This window comes from Drosophila subobscura, chromosome dot (assembly GCF_008121235.1).
Source record: "Drosophila subobscura isolate 14011-0131.10 chromosome dot, UCBerk_Dsub_1.0, whole genome shotgun sequence".
In the NCBI taxonomy this organism is placed as follows: Eukaryota; Metazoa; Arthropoda; class Insecta; order Diptera; family Drosophilidae; genus Drosophila; species Drosophila subobscura.
Genome location: NC_048535.1, coordinates 654,261 through 666,927, shown reverse-complemented (window position 1 = coordinate 666,927; position 12,667 = coordinate 654,261). Strand labels below are relative to the sequence as shown.

General features: G+C 37.8%; 1 protein-coding gene across 7 annotated transcripts in view; it reads left to right on the top strand.

The window, feature by feature from the left end:
• The first annotated feature begins 3,140 nt into the window (after positions 1 to 3,140).
• Positions 3,141 to 12,667, top strand: part of LOC117902976 (twitchin) — a 53,671-nt gene continuing 44,144 nt past the window's right edge. For 5 of the 7 annotated variants that reach the window (XM_034814638.1, XM_034814637.1, XM_034814641.1 and 2 more), the window contains exons 1-11: positions 3,141 to 3,246; positions 5,250 to 5,612; positions 6,962 to 6,992; positions 7,288 to 7,450; positions 7,553 to 7,694; positions 8,502 to 8,643; positions 8,862 to 9,062; positions 9,135 to 9,436; positions 10,622 to 10,845; positions 10,933 to 11,335; positions 11,441 to 12,120. In XM_034814638.1, the coding sequence (XP_034670529.1) occupies positions 5,300 to 5,612; positions 6,962 to 6,992; positions 7,288 to 7,450; positions 7,553 to 7,694; positions 8,502 to 8,643; positions 8,862 to 9,062; positions 9,135 to 9,436; positions 10,622 to 10,845; positions 10,933 to 11,335; positions 11,441 to 12,120 (2,601 nt within the window). In that variant the 5' untranslated portion in view covers positions 3,141 to 3,246; positions 5,250 to 5,299. Of the gene's footprint in view, positions 3,247 to 5,249; positions 5,613 to 5,899; positions 5,922 to 6,961; positions 6,993 to 7,287; positions 7,451 to 7,552; positions 7,695 to 8,501; positions 8,644 to 8,861; positions 9,063 to 9,134; positions 9,437 to 10,621; positions 10,846 to 10,932; positions 11,336 to 11,440; positions 12,121 to 12,667 lie in introns of all 7 variants that reach the window. The other 2 variants (XM_034814643.1, XM_034814642.1) reach the window with 2 other exon arrangements.

The window sequence follows — 12,667 nt, the reverse complement described above, 5'->3', positions numbered from 1 at the left end:
TATCAATGCTGTTTTCACTGCTCATGCACTCGTGATCGGATCGGGAAATGTTTACGCAAGGGACACAGCCACTCCAAGCATATCCAAAATTCCAACCCGGACCTCCCCTTAAAAACTATATTTAGTGTGTGTATATAGTATTCGGACCCGTCCTACGTCTCGCTTGACGCCTAAGAAACTGTAAAAGAAAAACATTTTGTGTGCAGATACCTATGGAATGGTATCACACTGAATCAAATTTGTAGCAACAATTGAGAACTTCTACCCGTGCAGACAAACTGCTCGAGTACTGTCACTTTCATTAAAAAAATTCATATAAATGGGTATAGTTGTGGGATGTTGATTTAAAAAAAAATGTATTATAATATCGAGAATTGCTTGGTTGAAGAAGTGAGCCGGTAATGCAGTTTCTGTCAAACTGCCATCCAACATATGTAGATTTGCTGGTCAATTTTAAAATGCAAGTTTTACAGGCTTGTGAAAAGTGAAAAAAATAGTTTTGAACGGGAAGGGACGTGTGAGACGCATCTTACGCGTCACAACTTTTAAACCCGGTACTCAGTCAGTGTACCTGTACCGTATTGTTTTTATACCTGGTACTAGAAGAGTAAATAGGGTATATTGTATTTGTGCGAATAACGGTTGTATGTAACGCACAGAAGGAAACGTTTCCGACCCCATAAAGTATATATATTCTTGATCAGCATCAATAGCCTTGTCGATATAGCCATGTCTGTCTGTCCACCCGTCATGATGAGCGCCTGGATATAGGAGACTATAAAAGCCACCAAATTTTGCATACAGATGGCTGAGATAACACACTGTATTTCAAAATTTCGCCTCGCATCCTTCCGCCCCGACAAAGGGCGAAAATCGCTTATATCCACAATTTTTAGGATAAGAGAAAACTAGAAACCATAAACTTCACCGAATAGGGATTAGAATGTGTCTATATTATTGCCAGAAAGAAGAATTTCATTCGCAGTGGCTACCCACACCCCGTCCAACCACTAAACCACTGTACAAAGGTACAGATATACTGACTGAGTACCTGGTATAAAAGTTGTGACGCGTACAAAGCGTTTTACAATCGTTCCTACTCGTTTTTATTAGCTATTACATTGTAAGATTAATAAATGATTTCCAAACATTCATTATAATTTACCCCTGAGCATTGCGAAGATATTCCTCCGTTGTACGAATATTGACTTTTCAATAGCGCAATTACAGTGTCCAATCTAATTTTATTTGTTTAGTATAAGAACCCTTGTTTAAGTCAAGTTTGGCAAACATTTTAATGAAGTTCTTATCCGTCAGCTGTGTAGCGAAGGATTGTATTTTCAATTTGGGGCGATTGTAATTTCTCTCACTCAAGAACAATATTTCAAAGTGGTTGCTAAGAGAACGGAGCGTCGTTGAGCATTGAGTGTGCAGGGTAAATATTTTGAAATATAATTTGTTTCATCCTCTCTTTTACCCTCACCATCGATAGCTCAGCGGAAAGTGCGCTTCAATCGTACTTACAGTCATTCAAAATCATATGAAATAATACTCGCAGATATAGCTGGATCTGATTGTGTGTTGAAGGGTATATTGTATGTGAATTTCGAATTCGTTTTCGGTGCTAGGAGCTGAGCAGAACGTTTGGTGGGACCTGGAAGATCTTAGGCTCATGTGTAGATACATACATATGTACATACATATGTAAGTAGTAACTAAGAGTCGAGTAGTCACTATGAAGAGACATGGATGGATAGGCGTCCAATACAGACTGGGAGGAGACTGGGGGACACTTTAGACAAAATACTTAAGTTAATTACACTACTCAACAAAATCTAAATTTTGTTTTCTCAAGGAACCAAACCTACTTTTACTGATAGATTAAGGGCATTAAATTGATATAGGATCTTATAGTCTCTGAGTATTAGGCGGCAAACAATACGGTCGAACAGGAAAACAGACGGACAGACAGACTCGGCTACTGATGTTGTCAAGAACAATCATCCATATGTAAATATGTAAGTACATATGTAAGTACATATGTATGTATACATACATACATTCACTTTCGAGCACAAATACCGTATACATACATACATATGTATGTATGTAACTCTTTACAATTCGAGTACCGGGTATAAAAATTTCATCGGACAATTTGTAAGCCCGATATCTTTCAGAAAAAGTTGCTTTGGTTACTTGAGAAAAAATCTTGCTGGTTAGTGTATGGGGAAAGCTAACCGCTTTGATGTTTTTTGATTGTATTCGTAGGCGCTCAAAATAGAATCTGTGCAGCCATTAGTCGTCTAAAAATAGCACATTTAAATCTCATAAATGCTTAAAAGTATTTCTATAATTATTTTCCTCTAGTTTTTGTTTCTTAATCTATGCGATGATTTATAACAAGCGGTAAGCAATTGTGACCAATAGGTTGGGAATGTGTCAAATTTTGTATGTGTACGTAGTTATGATAATACACATGTACATATATACATATATGAGTAATATACATACATATGTACATACAAATATACATATATATTCAGATGTGTGAATACAATGTGCACATGCACATTTCATAGTTCCTGTGTATATGTACATAAATGCTTAGAATTTATAAATTAAATAGATTTACTTTTCTATTTTCTGCAGCTTGAAAGCCTGATAATTCCCACAAACCCCCCAGAGGAGAACTCTTTAAACAATATGATGAAAATGAAACAAGAAAGAAGAAAACAGAGCCGCTTGCGTGTTGGCTTGTATGCACCCTCGAATATTTACTTTATCATTCACAATGCTTCAAGAAATGATCTTCTGTTTTCCATTCTTGTTCTGTCTTTCTGTCTCACAGAAAGAATGACGGCCAAAATATGAATATCCTTGAAGTTCAACAGTTGGAATGTGCAGTACAGAGGTCAGGAAAGAAAATGATATCTTCGGTGCGGTGATTTCCAAACATGTGGTTAAAATAAATATACCCCTTCAGAGCCATGGCAAGAATACCCAATTCTTAGGGGGAATGCCTTCATATTTACGAGTCTTTGGCCGAAGCTATTGGCGCCTGCGCTCTGCACCCACTGCCTATGCTGTCTGGCGGATCTCGGCGTATGTATATGTCCGATGCAGATCAAGAGCACAAATTATTCGGAGCAGATAGTAATAGACTAACGCCCGTGGAGTTCGCTTCGTTTCCTCAGAAGGAATATATTCGTGCTGTGCTCGCACTGTGTTATCTGTAGTCTAGTTGTACGTACATAAATACCTGCCTACATACATATATTCCTACTTATAAAAATCTGTATTTAATTTGTATGCTTTCATTCATACAGTCATACTGTGTGCATGTGCATACATACATATGTATGTACATGTATAGTGTAGGTTCGTAGTTTTTTTGTCTTAAACCGTTTGAAAAGTCAGTTGTGTTCGGTGGCATAAACGTCTTTACATACTTATGTATGTATGTGTGTACATATATTTATTCCGTTCATAAACGTGTAAATACAGTGCGTCTTCCGGTCAAGCTCGGTTGCTTGACGTTATTTAAAGGACGATTGCTCATCTAAAAAAAATGTACGTTCATACATACATACATATGTACATGTGTACTTGCATGCAAATACACATATGTACATTCATATTTTGATATGTACATAGTATGTATGTATACAGACAATGGATATGTACATATGTATGTATATATAAAAAGAAGACATAATAAGACACAAGTGAACATAAAGAATATATCCGATTTTGTAGGTCCGACGCGAGGTTGAGGTTACCTGAAAATTTAAATCGAAAAAAAGATCACAGGTCGTCTAACCTGTTAGTGTGTTGGCTAGTGCATACCAATAATAGCATGTACATACATACAAGTATAATTTATCTATGTGTATTCCTAATTCAAATTATACACATATTCACACATACATATTTACATACATATGTATGTACATACATTTGTTCATTTTAAAGCAGTGTCTCTTGGATAGTATTGTGTAACGGTGTGTTGTCCGTCTTAAAAATAGACCAAAGGAAAAAATCCAATACAATGTGAAGGAAAATAAGAAGCGTTCATACTGCCTATTGCATGCATATGAATGTACAAACATACATACATACATACATATGTACGTATATAAATACATAAACATATGAACATACATACATACATATGTGCGCTCTTTATAGCACTTAAAAAAATTGTTAAAAAGCCAATATTGAAAAATATAATCCAAAATCAAACCAATTTAATGACCATACAAAATTAGACTGTGTCTTCGAATACATCATTTAAAAAAGTCGAATAGTTTCTGTTCCTGCATTCTTATGTATGTACACGTACATATGTATGTACTCTGTATGTACATACATATTTATATTTTCTTGTTTTTGTGTGTGCGTGTGAGCACTTGCATATCCACTCGAACATTTCTTCACATAGAAATAGATATAAGCTTTGTGTATATATCTATGTATGTACATACAGCCGGTGACTGCGAATGACTAAAAATAAACATGCAATACATGGATATATTCGTTTTTTCAGTCAAACTTTTTCCATTAACAACATTTATGTTGACTGAGTGAAAGGCGATCGAATTTCCTTTTTCCAAAATATAGTGAGACGTGTGCAACAGATGAGCGAAACGTTCGCTTGCCTGACAAAATATCTATATACATACATGTATGTACATATGTACATATATTGTATGTGTGCATATTTCCATTTGTATGTATGTATGTACATATAATTGTAAATATACATACATATCTATGTATGTAGTTGTAAATTTTATTTTATTTCAACGTACAGCCCAATAAATATATGTGTTTATATATTTACATTTGTAAATTGTAGAAATGGTCAGTATTGGCTGGAATGGTAAATTTTCAATAAGAAAATACTGCCATGCTGTCATTGCTGTGAACATATTTATACATATGTATGTATGTATGTATGTATGTATGTATGTATGTATGTATATAATGTGAATACATACATATGTAAATATAGTTTCTAACTTTAATAACTGCAGGGACTACAAGAGGATACTAGCCGCTTTAATTCTGTCTTGCGGCTTAAGTCCTACATTTTATATTTTTGACACAGAGATAGGGCATTCGCTTCTATTTTGGTGGCTCCAGCTCTTAGGGACTTCAAGATCGAGGAGATCTTAATATTTAATTTTGACTAAGTAGTACTAGTATATTTTGTTGATATGTATACTTTGTGTTAATTTCTCTAGAGCTTAAGAGCCAAAGCCGTTGAAGACGAAGCATAACGAAAACCCTCAGCATGGGGGTGGCTGAAGACTTCGCTCCCAGCTTTGTCAAAAAGCCACAGTTGCATCAGGAGGATGATGGCAATCGATTGATATTTGAGTGCCAGTTATTGTCATCTCCGAAACCGGACATTGATTGGTTTCGTAGTGACAACAAATTAGTAGAAGATGGTCGGACCAAATTCAAAATTCAACCCGTTGGAGATAATAAATTTACGGTAGTATTAGAGCTCGACGATGTGGTAGAAACCGATGCTGGCCTTTACAAAGTCAAGGCCAAGAACAAGTCGGGCGAAGTATCTGCATCAATTAACTTAAATTTCACACGTAAGTAGCACTTTCGAAAATAGACACAGAAAAGTCATAGAAACAGCACGATGCAGATATATTCCGTTAAAAATATTTCTGCATCGCGAAATTAATGAAAATGTAATGCACTTGAGTCTAAGATTCGTAAAGGGGCACACATCCTCAGTCCAGTCAAGACAACAAGCTGAATAAATACCAAAGTGTCCACAACAAAAAAGACTTATTAATTTGGTACATATGTACATACATGCATATTTTTGAATAATTTCCCTTTTTGTATTTTCTGGCGGTTTCACTCTATTTAGCTGCCGACGAACCTAAAGAAAAGTAAGCCAACCCTTATGAATTATCAGAAGTCTGCCTTTGCTGCCTAATGATCATAAACTTTTGCTACGCTTACTCTGCCCTTCAATCTTCCTAATCCAAAAATCACTTCAGTGTTCAAGTAGCAAGGGTAGTAGTTCAGTTCTACCCGTTAGCTTTACGACTTACAAACGACTAAAGTCTTTTATTTTTATTTCGTGATGAGGTTTTTCCATAATACTATGGCACTAATAGATACTGTACCTCGGCATAGACATTAAGAATCCCAATGAAAAGTTATGATCGGGGTGGAGAAAGCTGTAATTATACTCGGTACTCGAAGAACAAATAGGGTATATTGTATTTGTGCGAATAACGGTTGTTTGTAACGCACAGAAGGGAACGTTTCCGACCCCATATTCTTGATCAGCATCAATAGCCGAGTCGATATAGCCATGTCTGTCTGTTCGTCCTGATGAGCGCGTAGTACTTAGAGACCATAAAAGCTTGAGCCCCCAAATGTTGCATCCAGTCTTCTGTATGCTTACACTGTTACAAGTGTATTTCAAAAATGAGCCCCGCCCCCTCAAAAGGGCGAAAACCTCCTAAAGCTACAATTTTTAATAGCCACAATTAAGAAACTAATTTGCAGTATCTAAGCCCTCCTCGTCCAGGCGCTTTTGTTATTTTTTTCACATTCTCTCATTCACACTCTGCTTCTGCAGTGTGCGGCCTCTGCCTCTGCCGTAACTCTGCAGTGTGTGGCTCTAGGGAAGGGGGCGAGCTAAAGGAGCGTGTTGGCGTGAGAAGTGTTGTAGATGTAGATGACAGATAAAGAAAAAATTTAGAATTTTATAAAAACCTCTAAGGGGCAGATGTTGTACTGAGTACCGGGTATAAAAGTTGTGACGCGTAAAAAGCATCTCACACGTCCCTTCTCGTTTTTAGTATGGAGCTGCAATTTCAAAAAAGGTTTAAATTACCGCCAGATCTTTGCATGACAGAATGCCTAATGTTACAAAATTATTTTTTATTTTTTCTTTCTTATGGTAAATTTTAACAAGTGGGTAAGTTTTCACTACTTGAAAACGAAAGGTGAGTTCAAATACAGTTTCAATGTTGACACATGTTGTGACTAAAGTAGAGCTTAATAGTACAAGTCTTGGATGGAAACGTTTAAGAGCGTATCCATTCCCATTCTAAGCCCGAGAGTTTATATCAGTACGTAGATGCTTAAGTGAACCTTATTAACTAATCTGCTCGATCCCTCTGTTGATCTCTGAGTGTCCATGTTCTACCCATCTCCATTGTTCGCTTTCTTGCATAATTTGTATTATTATCGTAGTCGCCTTAAACACTTCAATAAATGGGACATTTCCCTACACTTCAGACAAATCGACGGTTTCGCGCCGACATTCGCGAAAAAACCCGCCATCCGACAGGAAGAAGATGGCAAACGTCTCTTATTTGAATGTCGCGTTAACGCAGATCCCTTGCCAAACATTACTTGGTTCCACAATGGAGCAGAAGTCAAGGAATCGCCACGGCATAAGGTATAGCAGAATTAAATACTTGGTATTTCAATAGAAGAAGCAAAGCCTCGCCATTTGGCAAGACCCCATTTTCATTGCTATGCTTTTTTCCGATTTATTCAGCTCACCATTGACAAGGACGTCCACTCATATTTTGCAACACTTGAGATACAAAATGTTACAGTTGAGGATGCTGGCAAATACAAAGTGAATGCAAAAAACGAATTGGGTGAAAGCAATGCAACGATAAGCCTCAACTTCGACAGTAAGTGGTTTTTAAATGATCTTAAAACTGAGCACATCTTTTCTCCATTAAATTTCTTCACACTTTAATAGTGTTATCGAGTACTTCTATTTTCACTGCGTTACTTACTAAACCATATTATTATAATATAATGGGAAAAGTGCACAGATCAAGTATTTGATCGAATAGTATTTCGAATATGTTCTAATTCACGTGTGCCTTCAATTATCAAGTCACTTCAATTATCACATAATCTTATTTGTTTCCCCAAGGGCTTACTTATTTATACATATATTAATGTGCATTTGTAGATGTCAATGCAATGCCAAAAAAAAACACAATAACACACATATTTTTAATCGTTCTGAGTTCGCTTTGCTAATTTGACAATATGATAAATTGAAAGCCATTCAAATGATTACTTAGCTTTGGAACATCCATTGGTTTTTGTTACTGAGTTTCGTTTAAACTGATGCTACTCATTTTACTACTAATCGAGTTAGAGTAGACAGGCCAATTAATTGAATACCTTCTTGCAATCGGTATTCTCTTGGCAAGGCCAATCACCGTACTACAGACTTTGCATCATTTGTTTTATTGTACGCATATGGCCAGAATGGGACTGGAAAAACAGTGAAAGTTCGGAGAAAGATGAAGGCATCATACTGGAATGAGTTGAATGATGAATTTAGTAATAAGTTAACACCTGACCCTGACCAGCACTGCACTGACCAGTACACAACTCGCATTTTTATCGGAAATTGGCCTACTTATCATATGTAAACTGTCAAATAATGTAACACGGAAACTTCAACTTCAACTTCATAGGCGACGAAGCACCCGTGCCCGCAAGTGCCGAAGGCATTAAGCCAACCTTTACCGAACGACCTGTAATACGTCAAAGCGAAGATGGGGGAAATGTTACGTTTGAGTGTAGATGCGTCGGAGATCCCACGCCTACAGTGACATGGTACGGATACAAATGACTAATATAATATTTGCCCACACGATACCACAGCAACAGGAACAAGTAAACAAAACTATGGATCTGATGGAAGCGATGGAACGCCATTATATAGTACCCTTGTTGAGTTGTAGATGAACATAAAACAAATCCAGTAGAATTGAATAGTTAATTATATCAAAATCCTTTGTATCAATTCAACCATTTTCTTCATGTGCACAAAGGTCCCATGGAGATACCGTGCTGAGTGAGGGAAAGCGCTACAAAATGTCCTTAACAATGGATCAGAAACTATACCATATGGCATGTCTTGAGATTAGTAGTGTTGTCTCCTCAGACCAGGGTGAATATCGGGCGCAAGCGAAGAATAAGCACGGCCTTGGCGTGGCTACAATAAATTTAAATTTTGAAAGCGGCTCAAAAAAGTAAGCCTCAACAATTGTAGATAACCAAATGTATCGACCGATAGTTCTACTACTACTTCTAACTCTATGCAGAATCCCTGATGGCAAGTCGCCACGTTTCCCAAAAAAGCCAACGATCCGCCAAGAGGAGGATATACTCATCATGGAATGCATATTGGAGGCACATCCAGTTCCGGACATTATCTGGTATTGTTCCGATAAGGAGATCTCTGATAATAAAAGAACCAAAATGACCCGGAAGGCCATAACCAAAGATAGTTACGTTCTAACTCTGGAGATCCAGAATCCCACAAAAGAGGATGGAGGCAACTATCGCTGTAATGCCATAAATATGTATGGCGAAAGCAATGCAAACATAGCGCTTAACTTCCAAGGTACTACTTATTCGTATTACGTCTTCTTAAGTACTTACATCCTACAGTTGCAATTACAATTCCAATATATACAAGCAAAATGCCAATTTGTATGTAATTTGTAACCCCAAGGAAAAAATAAACAGAAAAACCAAAGAATGAAATGCTCATGTACCAAGAATGCATAGTATTGTATAATGTGTTTGTGATTATGAATTCACGCATTCCATCCCAAATTCTTATTAATCGTCAAGAAAAAATCTTTACAAAATCCTAGTGTATACCCATGCCAAAGCTTTTTCTGTCATGCACACCATTAACCATATCTTTCTCTATTTTGCACATTGGTAACTTGAAATCGATGTGTAATAATGCTTGCGATTGTTCATTTATTATTTTTACTGCATAATACTTATTGCTTATTAGGTTGTTATTAACATACATTGGTCTGGCCAAGACTGGCTCAAAATTTACCTACTCATACATTTCTTTCCTTTACATAGAGGCATTCGTGTCTCTTGACCTTTTATACCCGTACTCAAAGAGTAAATAGTTTATATTGTATTTGTGGGGAATAACGGATGCATGTAACGCACAGAAGGAAACGTTTCCGACCCCATAAGGTATATATATTCTTGGTCTGTCTGTCCGTCTGTCTGTCCGTCTGTCCGTCTTGTTTGTCGGCTAGTTCTCAGAGACTAGAAGAGCCAGAGCCACCAAATTTTGCCTTTAGACTGCTGTATGCTCACACTAAAAGCAGTGTATTTCATAAATTGTCCCCGCCCCTTCCGCCCACACAAAGAGCAAAAATCTCCACAGCCACAATTTTGTAGATAAAAGAAAACTAAAAACGCCATTCCGTAGGTAATGACCATATATATCAGATCACAGAATTGAAATCCGATTTGATCATTATTATAGCCAGAATGAAGACTAGCTTTTTTCATTTTTTGCACATTCTCTCAATCACACTCTGCTTCGTGCTTCCCCAAAAGAGCGCGTTGGCGTGATAAGTGATGTAGATGTAGATGACAGATGAAGAAAAAATGTAAAATTTGACAAATAACCGCTAAAGTGCAAATGTAGTACTGAGTGCCGGGTATAAGAGTTGTGACGCGTAAGGAGCGTCTCACACGTGAGACGTGAACAACGTAGGAATTAATAAAACGTACCCCAAAATTATTAAATGTCATTCCTTTCATTAAGGTGCAACCGATGCCAACGGGTTCGCGCCATCTTTCATTGAGAAACCGAGGATAATACCGAATGAGTCGGGCACTTTGATAACCATGAAGTGCAAGTGCAAGGCCAAACCAGAGCCCACTGTTACGTGGTATAGGGGCCAGGATGTAGTGGAGAAGAGCAAAAAGATCAAAATAAATACGACTGTTATTGCAGAAGACACTTACGAATTAACGCTGGAAATTAAGGTTAAAGTCATCTGCCTGCGAATCAGCCTTGAGGCTGCTGGTTTTATATACTTTTAAACTAATTTACCTTTTTATAAATGCGTACAGGATCCCGGGGCGACCGATGGTGGGACGTATAGGTGCAACGTAAAAAACGAATATGGAGAATCAAACGCTAATCTGAATCTAAATATTGAAGCTGAACCCGAGCCCGAGGGTGAGGGGCCCACGTTCATCGAAAAACCTCGCATTATATCCGAAAAAAATGGCAAGCTTGTGATTATGGAGTGCAAGGTTAAAGCAGATCCAAAGCCAGACATCGTTTGGTTCCGGAATGGCGAAGTGATAAAGGAAAGTAACAAAATAAAAATGTCGATGGAACAGCGTGGGGACCAGTACTACATCAAGCTGGAATTGGTAGATCCTCAACTAGAGGACTCCGGCCTGTACAAGTGCAATATAAAGAACACACTGGGCGAGTTGAACGCGAACCTGACACTTAATATAGAAAGTAGGTAGAAAGAAGTACAATTAATTGGTAATTAATTAACCCATTTTATTCAGAATATTTACCGTAACTCGTTATTTATTTTGCTTACCATCTTGTATATCCCAGTTGTTCCAGTCATCAAAGACAAGCCAAAAATTATAAAGATCATCAAGAAACGTACTGTGGTGATCGAATGCATAGTAGCATCGAAGTTCGAGCCCAAATGTACGTGGTACAAGGAAACAAACACCGTAACGGAGAGTAAGCGTCATGTGTATCTGGTAGAGCAAACCAAAGATGGCGAGTTTGCGGTCAAGCTGGAAATAAACGAAGTTGAGGAAAGTGATAAGGGCGCATACAAGCTGGTTGCCAGCAACGAAAAGGGCGAGGCTGTGTCTCAGATTGTCAACCTGATTGACATTCCTGAAGAGGAACGTAAGCCGACCAAGCCAGAAATTTCAAGAAAGCTCGTCGATCAAAAGGTCACCGAGTCGAGAACCTTTGAGCTGTTGATAACCCTGGCCCAGTCTGACCGCAAATGCAAATTGGAATGGTACAAGGGAAGTACATTAGTGCGAGAAACCAAGGACATAACTACAACTTTTGATGGCACCACCGCGCGGCTTACATTCAGTAGCGCCAGGTCAGAGCACACTTCAAATTACAAAGTTGTTGTGACTAACGAGGTCGGTAAGGATGAGTCATCATGTAAAATCACTGTGGAGAAAAAAGACAAAAAGAAAGATGAATTGGAAAAGGAAAAGGAAAAGGAGATGGAAAAAAATGAAGCTGATAAAAAACGAAAGGTAATTGAAAGTAAAAAACCATCTAAAAAAGCTCTAATAGTAGAAGAGGAGCAGTTGACAATCTTTGGATCACAACAGATAGAGAAAGTAGCACGGAACCAAGAAAATGTCCAAGGCGAGGTTGTAGTTGAGGTCGAGGTCGAGGTCGGGCTAGGGCAGCTAGATATTAAACAGCAGAAGTCCACCATTGAAGAGGTCAAGGTCAAGCGTAAGAGCTTCTCCCAAAGCCAAGAGATATACGAAGTACAAAAGCATTCTGAAATGAACATACAAGAAGAACGCAAAAGAACACAGCATCAAGAATCATCACAGATGCTTGCTTCGAAGACAACGGTTAGTACATGCTCCTCTTCTCCGTTTTTCATGCTCCATTCCTGAGTTTTGAGTTTGAGTACGAGTATCACATTGCTGTGCGTTGATGGTTATAACAACCGCCAAAAGTTATTGGCGCAATCAGCATCGTTGCCATTTAATTCATTGCACTATTCAACAAAATGGACACATTTTTGCTGCGTTTGGAACTTGTAGATCATGAAACACTTTAGTT